General features: G+C 39.1%; 1 protein-coding gene across 1 annotated transcript in view; it reads right to left on the bottom strand.

The window, feature by feature from the left end:
* Znf407 (zinc finger protein 407) overlaps positions 1 to 24011 on the bottom strand; it is a 395230-nt gene that overhangs the window by 143958 nt on the left and 227261 nt on the right. Inside the window, exons 5-6 of the mRNA XM_052201474.1 lie at positions 13718 to 13884; positions 10027 to 10110 (exon numbers count right to left, since the gene is read on the bottom strand). Coding sequence (XP_052057434.1) covers positions 10027 to 10110; positions 13718 to 13884 — 251 coding nt within the window. The remainder of the gene's footprint in view (positions 1 to 10026; positions 10111 to 13717; positions 13885 to 24011) is intronic.

Genomic DNA, 24011 nt, shown 5'->3' with positions numbered 1-24011 from the left:
TAACGAGCCTCTAAAAGAACACATGATGCAGTGCGAATCCATGCTAGGATGCAACAGTCCTGTGTAGACAGGGCCAGTGAGAACAAATGATGATGCAGTGCTGATTCATGTTAGAATGTGATAGTGGTGTCTAGACAGGGCCAGTGTGAACACATGATGAAGTGCTAATCCTGTGTTAGGATGTGGCAGTGGTGTATGGATAGGGCCAGTGAGAACAAATGATGCAGTGCTAATCCTGTTAGCATGTGACAGTGCTGTGTAGACAGGGCTAGCCTGTGCCCACACTCATCGACTGCTGAGCTCCTTACCTGCTCCTCCACACACACAGCACTTCCCCATCTCACTAGCTACATTAATTGTAAGCAGCTGACCCAAGGCTCCTTAATTTCAATTAATATAAACTTAGTACAACTCTGCTACTGAACTGTTTTAGCCTTGCTACATTAGCTTAGAAATGTAAGCCTATTTTTTTCAAGTATAACATTTATCAAAATGCAATATATATTATATACTTTGGATGTTAACTTTGCTCTTTGAATTAAGATATACTAGAATTAAGATATACTAGAAGCAAATATTGAAATCTCAGTACAAAAAGTAAAATACTGCTAATAATATCATGAGTTTATAATTGATAATCTTAATATTGCTTATGAAGCTAATATTATAGAAACACTGTACCTGTGACTTTCCCCCATTCTGTGGGCAGCCAGAAGCATGCATGTCACATTTCTCTGTACTGAACAATGAAGCTGAGACCCCTCAGTCCTGGACCCCTCACACAGCTCATGGTCTTAACAAAGTCTTTGCTGGGACTGCCTGTCTGGGGCACTATATCTCAACAGCCCCACTTGTTACTTCTCATTCTCTAGCTTCCATGACAGTGCTCTACATTTACTGACTGACCTATTTTAAAAAATGAAGAGAATCACATTTATTCTTCTGTGGTTGAGTATGTGTTACGTGTGTTTAAGTGTTCGGACCACAGCACAAGTGTGGGCCAAGGAGACAACTTGTCAGGGTCAACTCGACACCACATGGGTTCTGGAGGGAAAGCTAAGTCAGACTTGGTGGCCAGTCCAAACTTGTCGCAGGTCAAGCTGGCCATTAGAAAAGATAGCTTTTCTTTATGCCTAAGTCTACTTACCTAGCCACACACATTGCTGTGTGAATATTGAACTTATTTATACCCACACATCTTGCTTGAGAGGTGGCTGGAAGAGTCAGGTGGACTGCAGTCCTGGCACTGCCACGCCTCACCTGCTAACTGTCAGCCCTCTTGAGAAAGACCAGGAGGACCATACCACCAACATCAGGGTCACTGAGGATGACGATGGCAGAAGGTACAGAGTGCTGAGTGACCAGGGGCTCTTCTCAGGACAGTGACACCATGGCTCAAGGCCAGCAAGCACAGTCCCTCAGAGACCAAAGCAGCAGCATATGATAGCTTGCTTCAAGAGCCTGGTCAGGGAGCACATACACAGCACACAGAACTCATCGATAGCTTTATATACTAATGTGTACAACACAAAGTTACTATGGTGTGGATCTTATCTAGAAATCACTGCATTTGATTCTCTTGTGTTTAAAACAATTAAAGACCATCTACAAAGCAGAATAGAAGAATGGTTAGTAAGCTGGAAAGAACCCAGGTGTCCCTCAACAGAAGAATGGATGCAAAAAATGTGGTATATATACACAATAGAGTACTATTTAGCCATTAGAAACAATGAATTCATGAAATTCTTAGACAAATGGATGGAGCTGGAGAACATCATACTAAGTGAGAAAACCCAGTCTCTAAAGATCAATCATGGTATGCACTCACTAATAAGTGGATATTAGCCTAGAAAATTGGAATACCCAAAACATAATCCACACATCAAATGAGATACAAGGAGAAAGGAGGAGTGGCCCCTGGTTCTGGAAAGACTCAGTGTAGCAGTATAGGGCAAAACCAGAACAGGGAAGTGGGAAGGGGTGGATGGGAGAACAGGGGGAGGGAAGGGGGCTTATGTGACTTTCGGGGAGTGGGGGGCCAGAAAAGGAGAAATCATTTGAAATGTAAATAAAAAATATATCGAATAAAAAAAAATAAAAGAAAAAGAAAACTACTACTTAAAAAAAAAAAAAAAAAAAAAAAGGTCTTTTCTCTCTGTAAGGGTGTCTTCAACACCCTAGTGGAGGCATAACCCAAAGACTAAAGTCACTCTTTGCTCTCCATTTCTAAACATTTGGTGAATCAACTTACTTAAGTCACAATAGTTTGATTTTAGTGACTGACATATAACACATACACACACACACACACGTGCATACATAAACAGATGTTCATTTTGAGTAGCACAACAAAAAAAGAAAAACAAAAAAAACCTTTTTTTTCTGATTCACTGATAGTGCTAGGATGCAAATTATCACCATGCTGATATAATCAGTGATTCTCAACCTGTGGGTCCCGATGCCGCGCTGTGGGTTGAATGATTCACAGGTGACTCATGAATCACTCATTCATACATACATACATACATACATACATACATACATACATACATATATATTCTGGGTATCAGATATTTACATTATGATTAATAACAGTAGCAAAATTACAATTATGAAGTAGCAACAAAACAATTTTATGGTTGGGGTCACCACAACATGAAGAGCTCTATTAATGGGCTGCATTAGGAAGGCTGAGAATCACTGTTCTAAGAGAAAGACATCAGTTGTTTCCTATTTATTTTTTTGGTTTTTGTTGTTGTCTGGGTTTGTTTGTTTAGTGGTAGTAGAGTAGCTACAAGAACAGGTACAATCAACAATAGGTAAGCCATTGCATGGACAAATATTTTCCTTTGAATTCCCAGAAGTGGTGTGGTAGTAGGTATTTATCTTGGGGTAGGCAGCAAAGTACTTCCAGTAATCTTCAACATCACCTTTTCAGGAGCTGCATACAAGAGCTCCCCCACCACCTGATGTGCTCAGCGCTCTGACCCTGCCGTTTCTGATGGACATCTTCCACGTGCCTACTGGCCATCCCTTCACTCTCCACGCTGCAGTGTCTACTTAGCACCCACTGTTTGAACTAGTCTGCCTCCTCAGACAGAAAAAAGGAAGGGGGAAAGATAGGAGAATGGATGGAGAGAAGAAGACTTATGGGACATATGTGGAGGGGGGGGAACTGGGAAAGGGGAAAGCTTCTGGATTGTAAACAAAAAATATAGAAAATAAAAATATATACATATATATATATTAAAAAAAGAAGAGCTTTGAGAGTTCTGCTATGCTGCAGATACAAATCCTTGATGAGATTCGCAGTCTCAACACTTTCATCTAGTCTACTTGACTTCATTCTCAGTACCATTAGTGATTATTTTGTATAAGGTTTCAAACTTATTAATTTGTAATTTTGTGTATTTGTTCTTTTAGAAAAATGCTATTAACATAATATAAAATGATTTTTGATGATACAAACACACAAACATTTTTTATAGTTTATAGACAATTTATATTATGTAATTCTGAGTTTATTTTGTATACAGCGTGAAGTAATTATAGCTCATTTTACTGAATATAGATGTTTAATTAATCCAATAATACATGTTGATTGGTTTAAACTATCTTTATCTCCTTAAAAAAAAAAAACTACTGATGACACCGGTATACATCTCGATTTTGTGCAAATGTGTCCACCTTGATACAACACTGATGATCTGATCTGACCTGAGTACGTCTGGCCTGAGGAGAGGGACTTTGTTCCTTCTCAACCTTGGCTGATTATTTCAGACTTTTGCATTTTAAAGGAATTTCAAGTTGGTTTTAATGACTTACAAAAGGAGCCTGCAGAGCTCACTGTGAGAACCTAAGTCTCCACAGAACCAGGGCTGCTGACCAGTGCTCATGCATGTCACTCTAGGTCTCACTGAACGACAACCAGCAGCTCTTCTAGTCTTCCTACGGGAGACTCAGCTCACCTTCTCTAGACTCCTGAGAATGAAGCTACATTTAAAATTAACTGACATGTAGCCCAATCAGAATAGACTCCATTTCTTCTGTTGATTTATTTATGCAAAAATATGCCAATCAAATACTAACAATATCCATGTCAAAGGCATAACAGGCTTTCACTTTGCATGTAATGAATCTCAGTTATTCTGGACACTGAGAATGTACAGACACGTGCCCGCTCCCTCCTCACAGCTGGATTCTGTACCTGCACACGGATTCTGCACCTTGCTACCTGTTCTCTTCACTTCAGGGGCTACTTTCTTGTCAGGGATGTGGCAGGAGCATGGAAGTACTAAGGGGCGGCATCACAGAATTACTGTCTGGGTCCGTGCATAAATTCATGATCTAAGGTCTTCAGCATTAATCTCCTTTGTTCGGAAGCTTAACATGTGGCTAATGCGGGTTCTGTCACTTGAGCTTTCCTGAAGTTTCTTATAGCACTTTAAAGCTAAAATCTACACGTTTATAAGATGGCCATTTTGCCAAAAGCAATCTACAGATTCAATGCAATCCCCATCAAAATCCCAACTCAATTCTTCACAGAGTTAGAAAGAGCAATCCTCAAATTCATCTGGAATAACAAAAAACCCAGGATAGCTAAAACTATTCTCAGCAACAAAAGAAATTCTGGGGGAATCAGTATCCCTGACCTCAAGCAATACTACAGAGCAATAGTGTTAAAAACTGCATGGTATTGGTACAGTGACAGGCAGGCGGATCAATGGAACAGGATTGAAGATCCAGAAATGAACCCACACACCTATGGCCACTTGATCCTCGACAAAGAGGCTGAAAACATCCAATGGAAAAAAGATAGCCTTTTCAACAAATGGTGCTGGTTCAACTGGAGGTCAGCATGCAGAAGAATGCGAATTGATCCATCCTTGTCTCCTTGTACTAAGCTCAAATCCAAATGGATCAAGGACCTCCACATAAAGCCAGACACTCTGAAGCTAATAGAAAAGAAACTGGGGAAGACCCTTGAGGACATCGGTACAGGGAGAAAGTTTCTGAAGAGAACACCAATAGCGTATGCTCTGAGATCAAGAATTGACAAATGGGCCCTCATAAAATTACAAAGTTTCTGTAAGGCAAAGGACACCATCCAAAGGGCAAATCAGCAAACAACAAATTGGGAAAAGATCTTCACCAACCCTACATCAGATAGAGGGCTAATATCCAATATATATAAAGAACTCAAGAAGTTAGACTCCAGAAAACCAAACAACCCTATTAAAAAATGGGGTACAGAGTTAAACAAAGAATTCTCACCTGAAGAACTTCGGATGGCGGAGAAGCATCTTAAAAAATGCTCAACTTCATTAGTCATTAGGGAAATGCAAATCAAAACAACCCTGAGATTTCACCTTACACCAGTCAGAATGGCTAAGATTAAAAATTCAGGAGACAGCAGGTGTTGGAGAGGGTGTGGAGAAAGAGGAACACTCCTCCACTGCTGGTGGGGCTGTAAGATGGTACAACCACTTTGGAAATCAGTCTGGAGGTTCCTCAGAAAACTGGACATGAGACTTCCAGAAGATCTTGCTATACCACTCCTGGACATATACCCAGAGGATTCCCCACCATGTAATAAGGATACATGTTCCACTATGTTCATAGCAGCCCTATTTATAATTGCCAGATGCTGGAAAGAACCCAGGTATCCCTCAACAGAAGAGTAGATGCAAAAAATGTGGTATATATACACAATGGAGTACTATTCAGCCATTAGAAACAATGAATTCATGAAATTCTTAGGCAAATGGATGGAGCTGGAGAACATCATACTAAGTGAGGTAACCTAGCTCAAAAGATGAATCATGGTATACACTCACTAATAAGTGGATATTAACCTAGAAAACTGGAATACCCAAAACATAATGCACACATCAAATGAGGTACAAGAAGAACGGAGGAGTGGCCCCTTGTTCTGGAAAGACTCAAGTGAAGCAGTATAGGGCAAAACCAGAACAGGAAAGTGGGAAGGGTTGGGTGGGAAAACAGGGGGAGGGAAGGGGGCTGATGGGACTTTCGGGGAGTGGGGGGTCTAGAAAAGGGGAAATCATTTGAAATGTAAATAAAAAATATATCGAATAAAAAAAGGAATAAAAAAACTCTTCTAATAAATTAATTATTAGTTTATAAGTTAAGCTAGCATTCTATCGTGGTAAACTGGAGATTGTCATTTCATATTTGTCTCAACTGTACCACATATTAACTTATATAATATCAAGATGTTTTGAATTATATAAAAGCTGTCAGGCAAATATATGATACAACAAAATCTTACATAAAATATTATACATAGAAATACTAAAAAGAAGTAGAACAGCCAAGACACATCTGTGGTGTTGATAGGTACATGCCAACTTATATACACCACACTTTATTCAAATATGTATCATGTTAGTTAATTTGGAACTCATATATTTTGTTAATCTGTTACACATGTTCAACACTGTTATGCTAAATATGTAATTTCTGAATTTTTAAAGAATGAATACTTTCCTCAGGAAAAGGATATACAAGAAAAGCATACCTTTTATATTATTAGGGTTACTGCAAGTAATGCAAACCTTAATCCAAACACCCAAACAGTAAATAATCAAAGGAAATCTTCAAAGTTTGAAATAGGAATTTCAATTACTTAAATAACTGATAGCTATTTGAAATTAAAAAGTACTTTACAATGAGTTGTATATACTTGCTATGGAAAAGATTTTTCACAATTTTTAAAAACTAAAAGCTAATGACATCATTACCTCCCCCCCCACCTTTGTCCCACCATCCCCTCCCACACCTTTGTCCCACCATCCCCTCCCACACCTTTGTCCCACCATCCCCTCCCACACCTTTGTCCCACCATCCCCTCCCACACCTTTGTCCCACCATCCCCTCCCACACCTTTGTCCCACCATCTCCTCCCACACCTTTGTCCCACCATCCCCTCACACACCTTTGTCCCACCATCTCCTCCCACACCTTTGACCCACCACCCCCTCCCATACCCCTCCCATGCCTTCCTTATGCATGTGCATGGTCTCTTCATTACTGTTTTGCAAGTGCAGAACACAGAGCAGGGAGAGAGAGAGAGAGAGAGAGAGAGAGAGAGAGAGAGAGAGAGAGAGAGACAGAGACAGAGAGACAGAGAGACAGAGAGAGACAGAGACAGAGACAGAGAGAGAACACTCTATTTCCTGTTGCTTTTATGTATATGAGTTCAAGGTTGGGCTATTTGGTACTGAATGCTCAATTAGGGACTCATCCCTGAGGAAGACCAATTCTTCTTCTTTTAAGGGTTCCTAGCCCACGGGTGGGTCTTTGTAAGACTTTCCCACTTACTGAAGAGATATGGTTAGAGTACAGATGGGAATACCAATTTTGACTTGTCTATCATTCTAAATCCAGAATTTACCTCAAGTTAATACAGTAATTCTTTGGTGCCATTATGTATAAATCAACAGGGACTTGGACACATACCATTTAAAAGCCCCAGACAACACTGCTGTGTCCCCCAAAGTCCTAGCTAGTTGGGTGGTAGACTAAAAATGTGCTCGAGAGCATAAACCCCCAAACCCATCTAAGAACTGAAGACCAAGGGGAGGGCGGAACAAGAAGCTCTGTGGTAACCATAATTACCAGTTTTCTGTTGTAACGTACTTACATGTTTTTCCTAGATTAAACTATTAGGCTGTTGTTTCTCATATCATAAATACTGTCCTTTACAAACATTAATCTTGCACAAAATATCCAATAAGAAACACTTTACTTCTTAGGCCTAACACACAGAAAAGGAAGAAAAAGAGAGACACCAGGACAGCTTGTTTCCATAGTGCCCTGTCTTTTTGTGTGTCAACCATCTGTCAGACTGGCCAACTACATCTCCTGGAAATCCCACTTCACATTCCTTAGGGTGGACTGGTGGTTATTAAGCTGGCCAGGTCTCTCCATCCGCACGTGAGGATTGGTGTCTGTGCCCTTGAATCAAGGGTCTCTGACAGGTGATAAAAGTAAATCTCAGAATGGAAGATGTTTCATGTCAGACCCCAGACAGCCTACACTTCAGTCGGAAATTATTTACGCCATGTGGAACATGTTGGATACCTATCCCCTTCTGAGTCGCTTGTAATTTGCCTGGACACTGTGGTAAAAGGGTAAACCATGTCAAAGACAGACACATCAAAAAAATATAGATTTCAAATGTACCATCAAGTCTAGCCTTGGGCAAGGGGGTGGGGAATAGTGGGAGGCATGCATTGCTTAAACATTTTAAGTCCAACATAAAAGCTAAGTGTCTAGACTGAATTGGACTGAGCTGTTTGTGGAGGCCATGTCTTTTAAGAACGGACTTTGGTATTAAAGAATCATGTTTGATTTGTGCCACAGAGGCAGATAAATGCCAGGAAGACAGATACCTCTGTCTGTGAGACATTGTCCTATATGGTATAAAGTTAATAGCAAAGTAATAAGGAGCTTCTGGACCTGACATAAAATATAAAGTTGTGCTGGCTCGATGCAGGCTTCCCGATCGATCCATCACTGGGACCGTCTGGATCACAGTGTTACTGCCTCCACTGTGGGGGCAAAGGGGAACACAGAAGCTGTAGGAATGGCACAGGGGGTTAGCTGTCCCCTGGAGCAACACAGACTGGGAACAGGAAAGGCAAAGTGCTGTGTAGACCATAAAGTCCTGAGTTATCAATAAGGTGGGAACATGAATCAGACCCTTCACGACTTCATGGTTTCTGCACTTATTTTCAACTTCTCTTTCTCCATTTGCCATGCAGGGACAGCCGGAATCCACACGGCCTACCGTCTACTGAATCAATTCACAAAAATCATATATTGCATGCACCCATAGCTTACGTTGTTTTTAAAGTTATATTTTAGACATTCACTTCCATCTCAATGGCTTTTATCCTTATGGAAATTTCATCCCAGTAAACTCAAGACTTAAAAGCAATGACTTCGATTCATTTTCACCGATTCTGGAAATAGAATCATGAGGAGAGAGGCTGCCTGTATCTGTGTAACATGGCATCTCTAAAATCTCAATGTTCTATAAGTACATATTGAAATTTTCTTCTTTCTGCTTAAGAATTTCATACATGCAATGCCCGAATGAGGAGCATCTATACTCTCTACTTCTGACTCATTCCCACAGGTCTCCTGAATGTGTTCTCCTCCAACTTTATGTCTTGTTTTTATGATATTCTACTAAGTCTATTTAGAGCTGCTCACATGTACATGGTTTGAGGCTATCCACTAGAGTATGGATGGAATTTTACCAGGGACCACACCCACACAACACATGGACTGTGACTAAACCATTATTAAAGTCTTAATGACAGGAAAATATGGTTCTATTGACAATTATAAAGAAAACTGCCCTGAGACAATGCTTTCCTGGAAATATATTATCGAAAATTATCAGAATAACTAACTGTGAGACCACTGTCCCTCCTAAATCACGAAGAATGAATCTCATGGGACAGATTATCTCCGTGTCCTTGCTTATCTCTCTTTGTTTGTATCTTTTTGTTATTCTCTCTTAACAGCAAGAATAACTGCAGTAGCACCTACTCCCATGGACTCATGTGGACAAGAGCGATGGATAAACACACAACACAGGCAGGTAGAGACATAGGTATATAGGCAAGTAGGCAATGAGGGGGGTGGTGTGACACAGGAGAGGACGAAGAAGGCCCAACAGAAGCTCTCCAGGACCCAGGTAGGAGGCTAAGCCAGGGCTATGCAGATAGAAAACAGCTTCAAATGGACTTGGGGGGCTAGCTCTTTTACCCACTTAAGATAAAGTTCATGGGAATATCTGTAGTTTTATACAGGAGACTACTTTTTGAGCATGTAACAATGGAGAATCTAAATTCTGTAAATGCTGTGTTTGTAAGCTATGTGAGGGCCTAGAATAAAGAGGAAGCAAATGATGAGGCCAACTGTGCTTGGGTATTTTAACACCTTGCCTCAGTCCTGCAGAGAGAAACCATGAGCGGACTCAGTACTGACCTGTGTGCTGCCGACGGTGCTTGGTGAGGGCATGCCGGGTCCCACCAGCGAAGCCACAGAGGTCACAGAGAAACGACTTCTCGCCTGTTGCAACAATAAACAGATGAGGGACTGCGGAGGTCACAGATCATTAAAACATATCTATCAAGGCTTTCAGGGTTACTAATTCCTCCAATCAAATGTTTCCATGTAAATATGTCAAATGGGAATGAAATTACCACTGCGGTTTATTGACTGTGATAAAATCTGAAAAGCACCACTGAACATAATTACATACTTGTCAGACCCATAAAAATTAGCTTTATTATCAATGGAATGGTTTTGTACAACTTCATTTCTGGTAGATGTCTTCCAGATGGGGCTGTTTTATGCACGTGAACAGCTTTATGCATATCCTGATTTTTTACAATTCCCATACATCTGGCCTTTCTGAGCTGAGTAAAGATTGCTTGGAAAAGTTAATATACAGTACATATAATTCTGCTTAAATAATATACATTGAAATCTTAACAACCTAAGAACACTGAATTGGTATTACCTGATTCTATCAGGGTCTTCTTTAATCACATTACACTTAATAATATAAATTAAATGGCTTCTGTGAACAGACTGAAGATCTGAAGGAAATGAAACCCGCATTACTCAGAACTAGGATCAAGTCAATGTTGTTTGTATTTTCCAAATTTTAAGGCATAAAAAAAGAAGCCAGGGATTGCTAAAAACCATCTATAAAGATTCATACCCTCACCCTCAGTGACAGCTCCAGCCTGGAGGTTTCTTCAGAACCAAGGGCAGATGCAGAGGCAGGCTTGCTAAGTGTGCGAATGGATACTTTCTTAGCATTTTACATTTACAGAGACTTACAGTCTCTACATACTATTTATAATTGTACTATATATAATTATATATAGTATATATATAATTATATACAATATATATAATATAGTATAATATAGATATATACTATATATAATTGTACTATAGCATATTTAGCTAGCAAGTGCTAGCTGGACAATTTATCCTGTAAGACTCACAATGAAAGAGAAAGCAGAATAAAAATGCTCACCTTGGAGAAATTAAGGGGAAATAACTAGACTTTTCCAGAAATAAAATACATCATTTGTATCTACCTTTATCAACATCTTTAGTCACTGAGACTTTACAGTGACAAGTTCTCAGAATAGGCAAGCTTTCTCCAAGTTTGAGGTTTCACATTAAATTTAGCTGGCAACACATTTACAAATAGTATCTGTATTTCCAAGGTTATAATAATGAAGCAAAGATAGAAATATATCTGTGGCAATCAAAAGAGCCACCTTCCAAGTAAGTGCAGTTCTAGTTTTCTTAAAGAAGAACATGAAGAAGCCCTGAGCCAAAATACTTCTAATCTCATTTCCAAATGAACGCTAAGGCATCATTATCATTCAAAAGGCAGTTAACTGTAATGCCTTTGCTGCCCTACTGCCCTACTTCAGGGGTCACACTTAAGTCCTTGATATCATTATTTCCAATAGGAAAAATAGAGTAGATGGGCTGTGAAAAATAAAGTTTAACTATAACCATTCACGTGGTTATTTAATCAATTTAAAATACAAATCTTTTTAACTAGCTATATTATCAACTAAGTATCACTGAAGTAGACTTTTTATACTAAGAACACCAATTTGTTCTGAAGTATTAGCATTTTTTTAATGTGGAGGCAAAACTGTTCTCTACAATTTACTCATTACCAGTTGTGCAGACAGTTTTGTGTGTACTGACAGAGAACAGCTGTTCTTACACATGCATAGGGACATAAGGACTACAGGGTAGCAATGTGTGTGCCTCTGCACACATGCACATGCATGTGTGACGGGGAGCAGCCATGAGTAATGAGGAGTGAGCATCCCACAGTGTAGGCATGGGACACCCCTCCTTCCATTTGTGAAACCTTTGTGACTGTTTCTTTCTTGCAATACACACATTTTAATAAACATAGGGAAACATGACAGAATTTAACATTTTCTACTCGTGTTCATGCTGCACATTTTAAGGTCTATCTACTTTCTATTTTATGGTACATAAACATGAAAAGGAAAATTATTCATTTTCTGGGTGATTTAATTGTAGATACATTAGTGACCTTGATTTTTGATGTGTAGGATTTTATATGGGGTGCTAGTCTCAGATGTATTGTATGTCATATTTACCTTGGTGGCTTGATTTGTTTTGAAATTCAATTTTTACTTTTTTTTTTGGTGAAAATGGGAGGGGGTAACTGTTGAACAACAAGCTAAGAGTATTTTTTTCTGAGAAAAAAATTTTAAGAAATAAAACTCAATGCAATATTTCACTCAACCAAAAAGGTATTCTTTTAGCATGTCATATTTAAATGAAAACTGAGATTTAATGGAAGACTTCTTTCAATAACAACTTGAATTAGTTTCAAGTGTACCATTTTGCATTCAAACATAGAAAGACATGGAAACCAATCCTTTATTTTCTATTAGAAAACAGCCACTGTCCCCTCTCTCTCATTATGGTGCAGACTACAAGACCTAACAACAAAAATCCATATTATTGATCTGGCCAAGTCTCCACAATTATTCTTTAGAAGGAAACGCCGACGATAAATTACATCTGCACTGGCTTTTCATCTGCTGTTCGATATAAGTGATCTCTCAGGGCAGGCTGGAGACCTTAAATCGTCAACACCCTTGTCAAGGAAGCTAAGGAGGCCTGGGCTTCCCACAAACTCTTTCAAGAGAACTTTCAACCTACAATTTCTAACAATAATACAGGATTCACAACAATCAGAAGAACATTTCTGAATGCTGATTAAAATTTATTATTTTTTCCTACAGGGAATATATTCTGGGTAGTGCATGGTGAAAGAAGGTCACGACAACACTAAATAGCTGAGAGTCACAGACAGGGATATAGGTGAGCATCCAAACACAAGACTACCATGAAATATTGGCCCACTGTGTTGCAGCCATTAAGGGCGTGTGGTACACAGAGGACAAGGCTGCAAGGCAGGAGAGCTTATGCACTGATAAAAGCCCCAACTGAGTTGTCTCAGAGCCACACTCCACAGAGAGAATCTCAAGACTGCTAAGGTAGATCACACATGGTCATGGTTAATGTGTTCATGTAAATTTTGTTACTGGAAGCTTTTTAAAAAGTTTTATGAAAAGCATTTGGTAACTCAATTCAGATTAGCTTCTACATTTTAAGAACTCTAGGGTGTGACTTTTTTTACTGAAAAGAGATAAAAAAAAATGCTTACATTTAGAAAATGGTACATAAAACTAAGATTCAGTATGTTTAAATGATATGGTACTTAGGTTATATCCACAATGAAATAGAAGACAAGTTCTCTTTAAAAAACCTAACAGGCCCAGGGACAAGGGTCATATCTAAGAAGCTAAGTTAGAACACAAACTCTAGAAATGAGCTATCAAATTTGAACTTATACTGCTTAAACATGCACACATGCATAACCGTGACTAAATTGACCAACGTTGCAAAAGAAATAATGAAAAATATTTTCATATACAATTATCATGACCTTAATTTCAAATACTATTAGCACAACCTCTGTAAAAAAGTCTTGTTAAATACTGGTTTCTCTCAAGAAAACCAAGGTACATGTTCCTGAAGCGCACAGCCTCCTGTGGCCTGGTCTCTGAGTTGGGAGGGTGTAACGCACCTGTGTGCGTCCTGTAGTGGTCTTTCATCGCTGAAGCCGTGAGGAATGAGTAGTGGCATGTGGGCCAGGTGCACTTAAAAGGCTTTTCTCCCGTGTGCAGTTTCATGTGGTTGTTCAAGGCCCACTTCTCCGTGAAACTTCTATCACATAAGTGGCATGTAAATTTCCTGCATGAAGGAAAGAAAACACAACATAAATTTGGGCTGTGCTCTCACACCTCTGGCTGCAGGTAGAGTGTGTGGTAACCCTGACGTGTGGCGCACACAGCCTCTGTAAGGGAACTGCAGGCTGGGTCTGTCATGTCTGTATAACCAGGCATTGATTTTTCTGTCGAGACCTGGCACTTCAGCCATTTATTCTCTGCTTTGCGGTTGGGCCCAACGGGTTTGAAAAATTCTGTTACAGTCCAGTCACCCCTGAGGCAAAAGTGAGAATAGATTTCACCTGTACAGGCCTACACCACTTATCCAGGGCAGGGGCTGTCAGAGCAAAGGCTAAATGAAATGCTATCCATACTCAAGCACTCAGACAGGCTCTGCTGTCCGCCAGGAGGACGGCCTGCGGAACAGCTACTCCTGAGAGCACCGCAGCCCTCAATTTCCATGCTCCTTGGAGAAGATAAAAGGGAGACAGACCCCAGATGGCTCCTGATTGAAGCTTCCTGTCCTGTTGACAAGGCTACACAAAAAAGTTTTCTCCCAACAAAAATAAGTCTGCTGCCGTGGCACCCTGAACACACACCCAGCCTCCTGCTGTGGCACCCTGAACACACACCCAGCCTCCTGCTGTGGCACCCTGAACACACACCCAGCCTCCTGTAATCTCCAAAGCAACACAAGGTTAGGCAGGCATAGAACTTAGACCAGAGACGAACCTTAAAATGAGACTGAGAAAAAGAGGAAACCCAATCATGCCCTATATGGAAACAGTAAGTCAATATCTCTTTAAGTAAACATTTCAAATTTCTCTGTCATTGTTAAATCCTCCAGTCCCCTAGAGGCCTAGCCTAAGACCATGAGCATGCTCGTGACATCCTGTCTGCCCCTCCCTTTGTGGTTATAGATTCACCAATAAAATTTACTTCCCTGTTTCTAATACTATAAAGTTTTAAATAATCTCTGTGAACAGTAGTGTTCAAAAAATTAATTCAAGATAATGAATAAGAGAACATTTAAAAAATAGTTAAAATTAAAGTTACACAATTTTGAAAAGCTATAAGCATTATACCAGAAAATAGAAGCTAAGGCAGCATGACTTTAATTTCAAATACAATTAGCACGACCTCTACAAAAAAAAAAAATGATATTAAATACTGGTTTCTTAAATACTGAAGAAAAACTGAAGAACCAAAGAACTGGAGTTTCCATTGTCAGTATAGGGTTATAAATGTATAGCGTCACATTTCCAGGATTTTTATCAAATCTTACAGTTTTTTCAAGACAGGAAAAGAACACTGAGCAAGAAAGGCTTAACTTTCTGATTCGATGTTAAATGCAGATTATGTTAACAAACCAACTGAGGTTTATAAACTCTGGGAATCCAGTTATAAATCAGCTTTTATAGAATGCTTTCTTTTACTATATATACACTAACAAAGTAATATAGTAAATGTACTAAGTATGTGACCAAGAGCAAAGCATATCTGCAGTACTTCATTAATAGCAGCAAACTGCCAGTTTATTTCTCTGTAGCACATGTAAGGAGAAGCTGTCTTTACCATGGACCCAGGCTGGTGCAGAAATCACTGTATCATGTAGGATTGCTGCCTCATACTAGAGAGTGACATATATAACTAAATACCTTGAAATGCACTGCAAAGAATATCATGTCCGTATATCTCTTTGACGGGTTTTCATGCATTTAGCATTTCAAAACCATGACAGGGATCTTATTTCCAAGATAAATTCCCCTATCTACTTATTTCTCCATGTATTTACTGTGGAACTAACCTTCTCCTACAAGAAATAAATAAGGAGGTTAAGTAGATGCTATCTTTAACAAATAGCTTCTCTAGACTGTATTACAACTTTATGAATGACAAAATAAATCCCTCAGTTTTAAATCTACCATGATGTGCATTTAACAAAATTACATCTACACAACCTCGATCGGTGCTGTCTATTATTCATACATAATAAAAATGTTAGCCTAAAGCTCAGTGTCTGTCCAGAAAGGACAAAAGCCAGATTATAAAAAAGAAGTGAAGCTACCACTGGACTTTCTGCAAACTGCATTCCACAATCTTCTTTAAGAAAACAAGTCTGTTCAGCTGCTGGGAAAACTGAGGGTGTACAGGATGCCAGCACAGGCTGCATACATACAGATGAGACCCTATGCAAGCAGATTGTCCCCCAAAATGATATGAATTCTGTCTCAAGTATTCCAAGATCACATGTTATATGTCAATCTAATGCCAGTGAGGCCTGAGGCCTGAGGCCTCAGAAGGGCCTGCACTCTTCACAGACCTTAAGGAGGCCCTCATGAAGTACGTCCAGGATAGACTTGGAGTGGAACCTGATACAAAGGACAACAGAGTGCATTCTGGGAGCCTCCTAGAAAGACCTGACTATCCGCTATTCTATGAACTCTGCTTTGGAGTGTTTAGAGAAATCAGAAAAGAGAAAGACTAGGGTGTCAGGAAAATCTGCTAATAAGAGAGAAAAACCATTCCTAAAAGTAAACTTAATGCCAGAAAAATTATAAAATGTCATTACATATTAAACAAAGAGCATGCAAAGGACGAGGCAGATTGGAGGCTCCACAGAGGTGACAACATTTGACTGAGACCCTGGAAGACAGGCAACTAGTGGAGACAGAGAGACCTGCAGGGAATGTCCACAACAGGAGATACTGGAGAAAACCCTTGAACTGGGAAAGGGAACAGGGTAAGGGTGCCCTGAAGGCACACACACAATATATATATATACACACACACACACAGCCACACACACACACAGACACACACATACACACACACACATACACACATACACACAGACACACACACACACACACGGCCCACTTTCTTCCAAATCCCACCATAGAAACCAGAAACTCATACAGGAGATAGTTTGCTTAGGGCAGTTGAAAAAGAGACTAGCTTTCAAATTCCTCAAGAAGACAGGCAGCCAACAGACAGATGGACACAAGGGAGTAACAGTCCTCGCAAACAGGGTCCCTCCTGAAAGGAAGCATTAAGTGAACAGAGGAGATGAAGGGACTGCATCTGCATAAGACAATGCCAGCAGCACTGACATTTAGAGAGAAGCCATTTCCATTTCAAACAGATTGCAATATGTCTACCTTTAGCAATCCCTGTGAAGACACACTTTTCACTCTCAAGTTCTGAGGCTGAGAAGTCCACCGTGCTCCAACTATCTGGACTAAGCCCTTGCCCAAGTGGTAACAGTGAACTGAAAGCCCACTGGGAACTCATCTGTATAAACTTAAAAAGACTCAGAAATGTTACAGGAATTGCTTAATGTGTTCTAGTATTCTGGGCACAGCTGGGGACATGCTGGTCCTTCCACTGTGTGTACTGTTCCCTTAGCTCCCATAGACACACAGACACACACACACACACAGAAATTTGTGTGTGTGTGTGTGTGTGTAGATCAAGCAGAGGAAGGGCTGACATGTGCCCAAAGACCACTTGCAGCAGGTTCTTCTCAGGTGATTTGTGTCGACTGAACCAAAAGTAACTTCCACACTTAAATACTTAAACTGAAGAGAAAAACTTACTAGTGTCATTATCAGCTATATAACAAAAATTGAAATTCCTCATTGGGATGATACTAAGCATCTTGTACAAAGTTAAAGAAATAATAGCAAGCTAAGATATGTTACATAGCTAATCTTGGTATATGTTTTGACCTTAAAATTTTTTTTGAACATTTGCTTGGGTTTGAATGGCTAAATAGTAGAAATGTATCAAAAATCATATTTGAACTGTGAGTTACTTCTAAAATTTACCAAATTACAAGAGTCACATTTCTTAATTGAAATTTTATATTCATTTTGTTCAGATTATAACTTTAAATGTTATTAAAGTTATATCCAGGCTAGTAGATTTCACTTATTAGAAAAGTAATAAAAATGCATACAAATCTCATTTGTGAATGAAGAAAAGTGTTTAGAAAGGCTGGCTTTATTACCTGACATTATGAAACAAAAAAAGTGGACCGTTGTTATTAGTTCTGCTATTTTTTAATCTGTTGCATTCATGATAATCTTGCAATGCTTAAGTAGTGCTTAATTTGAAGCTGAGTTCTATGACCCTCATTTTATACTAGAGAATGCAGTCAAGAACATATCCTTGAGACACCTTTGTTCACATAAAGTCATATAAAATAAGTTCTGCCACTGAGGTTTCACTTGCCTTAAAGGCGTGGGGTGAGGTTTAATCACGAAGTGTACTATCATTATGCCATGAACATGAATCAGCTTTGGCTATACTCATCAACGTGGGCTTAAACATCTCAACAGAATGCCTACATAAAGAACTAGTGAGAGTGGCTGGAAGCATGGGTCAGTGATGGAGAGCATCTGCTGCTCTTGCAGAACCTCCAGTGTCCACATGGTGAACAACTGCACCGCCAAATCCGACGACACTGTCTAATGTCTGCAACCATGAGGTTCACACATGTTCACATATACACACTTCAGTAAAAACCAAATAACTTTAAAAGGTTGCATCAAGTGGGCAGGACTTTACAGATGAAGCTCCCATGCAGGAAAATGCATGGCATTCTAGTTTGGCACTGCTTTCTTCTGCAATAAGAAAAGCGGCCAGCGATGCTCCAGTGCATCAGTGCATACAACTTTTGTTGTGTTCCAAAGAATCTGAGGTAAACAGACTGCAGTAAGCATCTTCCAAAGTATGTGCTGCACTTTCAAATGTTTCAGAATTTACATTGAACATTTAATAAAACAATCAAATAATTTTTATGGCCTCTACATATATAACACCTTGGAACAATTCAGTCATATTACCAAATCACACAAATGCACATTTACCAAAGAGAGAAAGGAACACTTAGATGAGTTGCATATGACTTTAAAGAGGAATAAACTAAATTCTTCCAGTGTAATAAAAAGCTATATAGTTGCCATCCTTCAAAATTGTGATATTAAAGTGTAAATCCCCTTAAAATCATTCCAAAATTAAAGATACTAAGATTCACTTACTAAGCAATACGTTTCTCTATGAACAAAGGAATGTAGACCTATAGAACAACAAAAGCTTTATTGGATTCCTAGAAACATACCCTAATGAGCAAATGAGTATTTCAACAATTTCTAAGTTATTCGAACACTACCACAGCACAAGCAGTTTCTTTGGATTAAAAGATCCCTTTTAATGGCATAATTTAATAATGATATAATGGCATACTGAAAGATGAAGTGAATATGATGACGTCTTTGCAGTGGGGTTACCATGTACACTTCTGCAGAGCAGTGAGCGGTCATCCCTTTCCTGAACAAAGCAGCTCAGACAGACTACAGACAGAGAGCTGTAACACCAGTCAGACAGACTACAGATGAAGAGCTGTAACACCAGTGACCCCGACACTGGCATTCTGCACTGTGAAGGTGTCCTATAGGAAAGTAAGGCAAAGGCAGGAAGTGCAAGGAATTCTGCTTTAATGATAAAGTCACTATCTACAACAAGCTGGGAGACACTCCTGCTTTCCTGCAGAGAACAAAGGTATGCAAAAGAAGAACAGGGAAGCAGGAAGGGGTAGATGGAGGAACAGGGGGAGGGAAGAGGGCTTATGGGACTTGTGGGAAGTGGGGACCCAGAAAAGGGGAAATCATTTGAAATGTAAATAAAAAATATATCAATAAAAAAATAAATAAAAAATTAAAAAAAAGAATGATGGGAGAGGATGGGGGGGAGAGAGGAGGAAGAGAAAGGAGGGGATAGAAGCTGGAGGAAGAGGAGAGAAAAAAAGAGGAAAAGGAACAACGGCAATAAAGAAATTACTGTTTTTAATTTCTCTGACAGAAAACTTCCCATGGAATAAAGGCTATTGAAAGATAAGTCAGCTGTTTACAAATACTAAACCAAAGATAGGCACTTGTGGAGGGAGAGAGGAAAGAGGGAGTGGAGGCCGGCTATGACCACGTTGGGGGGTGGGGGGGAAGAGCCCCAGGGACAGAGAGGTGAGAGTATGTAGGAGAGCAGAGAGCAAAAAAAGAGAGGAGGGGCAAGTAGCCCCTCTTATAGTGGGCCAGATCTCTGGGGCGGGGCATACCTGGCTATTGCCAGGTAGGTGTGGGGTGGAGCTTAGACAAAACCCCAACAGCTGGAGCCTCCCTTGAGGACAGTTCATCAAGGAACATATTACTTACACCAAGAGTTTTAAGTGTGTATTTTTTTTTTGCCATGAACAAACAAAACAATAACTGACTAATTAAGAGATTGGATCTTTGTTAACAAGTTGGAAAAGAAATTTAACCCCATCCATGCCAGTGACTGTCATCTTAAACTTCAGAGTATATGCTTCATGTTTTAAAAAGTGAAAATCTTTTTTTTTTCAATTCAATTCAATCCAATTTCAATTCAATTCAATGACTCAGGACCTTTTTTGTTAAAAGCATTTCTAGGTGAGGTTTTAAGCATATTATCAAGCCAGTTGCCTCTAATGTCAACAACCTAGAGAATCAGTTCTTCTAGATGACATGCTTGAAGATGTGTGCACCAGACTGCGGACAGCTGACTTATCTTTCAATAGCCTTTATTCCATGGGAAGTTTTCTGTCAGAGAAACCATAACCTCTGGTATAACCAAAACCACCATAAAACTGCATCGCAGGCTTAAGCACTGAAAATGCTTCAGGTCCAAGCCGGCAGGATAGACACTATGGTGGAAAGAATCAAACTATTTGCCTTCAGCTTGGCTATGAAAACAATGGATTTATGTAAAAAAAAAGTTTAAACCATAGTTACAAATACTAAACCAAAGATAGGCACTTGTGGAATATTATTCTACTGCCATGCATAATTTGAGGCAAAATGACAAAATTCATTCTGACCCTTATTTATATTTATCACACATGCCTGGTTGACCAATTTTTAATGCCTGGCCTCTGGAAAAACATTCATAAAAATCTTCAAGTTGCTATCTAAAACAAAAAACAGGAGACTGGGACTTAACTATTTGTCTCGAAATAATTCATGCTATGTATAAATCTAGAAATAAAAGGAAGACATGTTTGTTCACCATATGAGCCTGTGACTCAGTGACCAGCACTGATGTCAGAGAACTAATTAGCACACAACGAACATACTATGAAATGCTTCATGAAAGGAAGTTTTAAGAGATGTTTAGAAAGGTATCAAAGAATAAAATAGGTAAAAAAGCTTTTGTGGATTAAGATAGCTTTGAGCTAAGTCTGAAAGAGCAGAACCTAGTGCTTTAACAAAAGGCACAGTGGCTGAGGGGCGGTGCTAAGGAGAGGCAGGCATGCCTGAGCCTGAGCCAACCAGATAAGGAGGGTAGGGAGTGTTCCTTTCGCCCAGTGCAGAAGTAAAACCCTGCTCTTTACAAGTCAGATTAAAGTGGTCATGATGACCACTGTAGGAGTTTGGCTTTCATAGCATTAATTATCCACCACTTTCTTCTTTTTCTATTTCCTGTACTTTCAGCATTTGCTTTTTACAAATATGATTATGATTTGCCAAGGAACTGAATGTAGCTTTATCCTTTTCTGGTGCCAATCACCAAACAATATATACCCAGGCAGTGCACACCAGTAAATCCTGGGAGAAAACCAAAAAGACTGGCCTCTGCAGGAATCGGCTTGGCCAGTTTATCCATTTGGCTAGGTAATGAACAAGGTTGTGTACACTGCAGACTTTGAACAAAAACCACCTGCTCTTAGCTCCATCCCACTATATACTATGAAATGTGTTCAGTGGTGTTTATTGGATCTCCTGCATTTCAATGAAAAAATGTTTTATGACGACACTTTTTTTGTTGTTAAGATAGAATCTCACTGTGCTACACAGATAGCATTAAACTTAGGATTCTTCAGTCTCAGCCTATAGACTCCCTGTATTAAGGCATGAGCAGCCAAGCCTGGCTTGACAACACTATTTTAACATGGCAAGGAATCCCATTAGAGAAGACGGATTTTACCAATGCAACCAAAACCAGATATACACAGGAGGAAAGCATACATTTTCAAAACAATCAACTACAAAATCAAATCCAGGAATATTTTCTTTTTAAAAATTTAGTATTTTAATCAGATACATGTTAGTAAACTGTCAACAAAGCTGTCCCTACAAAATACTGTATTCTAGTTCAATTCACTCTGTAAAGATTATGCTAAAGACCTCCCTTAATTGCATATCAAGAAAATGTCTGTTTAATCCTTCATACACTTTAGGACTATGAATGATGCCAACTGCTATTTCGTAATGATAAGCCCAGTCATGTCCTTTAAATAATTCAGTTCACTGCAAGTAAAAGGTTCAGAGATACCCAGGGGTAAAGTACCTATGGTAGCAGGAAGTAGCTCAGGTAAGGTTCTGGTAAGGCTCCATGGCAGACCCAGTGCCCCAGGAGGACATGTGATCCTGTTTCTTGGTATGAGTTCAAGTCATAATTATGTAACTACTGGCAGAGGACAGGTAGGTCTTCATTTAGCTCAGTCTTGATCCCTTGTGCCCTATACATAGTAAATCACAACAACCGACTACAACTGTTTGATGTAGACTCTAATAGTAAGAAAGCCATAGCTCTGTCAGAAACCATTTCCAGGTCCAATTGCCAAAGATGAACTACTAGCCACTTTGAAAGAAGTGATGGATTTCTGAACAAGCCAGAGCCAGCAGAGATGATCAAGAATGGTTTGGGTTATAGTTACAACATTTAAGATGGATTTTGTTATACAATCGCTGTCTAGAGTCATTAACTTCCTACATCACTATACTTAATTCTTATCTGTATACATTAAAGGACAATAATTATCGCTGTTTATTAAAAATGTGACTTCCTGTAAGCTTTCAAGCACTAAAATAACATGTTTAATAACAAGGCATACTTGTGTACCCATTCAACCCTCAGAAGTACTCCTGTAATACTGGAACCTGTGCATAGGACTGTATGTCCTTAGAGACCATCACAGATTTCATGTGTGTAATTTATGTATATCAATTATTTTATGTTTAAATTCTGGATACAGGATTTTTCCTGTTGTCGTTTTGCTTTTCCAGACAGGGTTTCTCTTTGTAGCCTGGGTTGTCCTGAAACTCACTAGAATAGGGTGACCTTGAACCCAGAGATCTGTGGGCCTCTGCCTCTGAGGTGTAGGAATTAAAGAGGTGTGCTGCTAATGCCCAGCCGAATATGGGAGTTTTATAAACTTGAATACATTGGTCAAATTCAGAGAAGACTGGCCTCTTTCACAGTGATCAGGAGAAGTGCTAGAGCTAGGAAAAGTAGCCTTTCTATCTTGTGTGTTTTGTTGTCTGAGACTTGGCCATCATCTTGGTCTACTATGTCAGATAATCCAATAAACATTTGAGCTCAAGGTAAGATTAGCTAGAAGGGTTGAGATGTCCAGTAACCTCAGGACTCAGTACAAAATTGACCCTTCCTGAGACCTTAGTCTAACATGCAGCAATTATAGCCCATGTAGAGTATCTAGCTTGGGATATCACTGAGACATGATTTTACTTTGGACAAATTCAGTGTAGAAGCTACACAAACTGCTATTTAACACTGCCTGCTTTAAATTATATTCTGACATACACATTCATAAAGGGATCATATGGTCACTATTTGAATTTTTCTCTCCTAAATCATAAATTTTAAGAGTAACTCAAATATTAAATCAATGAAAAAAGCAAGTTTTGTGAGTTCTTATGTTATTATTGTCTAATTGAGGAAAAAAAAACTACCAAACTTCTAAGAAGTTCTATATCAGTATTAGCAAATACTCCATTGTTAGTGGTATGATAGAATTTGCTGCAAATTTTGAGTGTAACCAAAGAATGTGAGTGTGTGTATGTGTGTATAAGTGTATTTGTCCATATATACATATATATGGACACATGCACATATGCATTTGAATGAGGAAAATGTCTTAAAAGGGTATAAATGAAGTGTATATTAATTTACCTTCCTTTTAATACAAAAGAAAATCTTATTTTCAAAATTGGGTGTCTAGAACTGTGAATTTTTATGAAATAGACGTCTAGTATTTACCTATTTCTCATACAGACCAAGTGATTTTAAAAGAGAAATTTGTATAGGCATCTATAAACACGACAGAAAGATCAT

The sequence above is a fragment of the Apodemus sylvaticus genome, chromosome 13 (assembly GCF_947179515.1).
Source record: "Apodemus sylvaticus chromosome 13, mApoSyl1.1, whole genome shotgun sequence".
In the NCBI taxonomy this organism is placed as follows: domain Eukaryota; kingdom Metazoa; phylum Chordata; class Mammalia; order Rodentia; family Muridae; genus Apodemus; species Apodemus sylvaticus.
The sequence above is the reverse complement of the archived record's forward strand: the minus strand, read 5'-3'. Positions and strand labels throughout refer to the sequence as shown.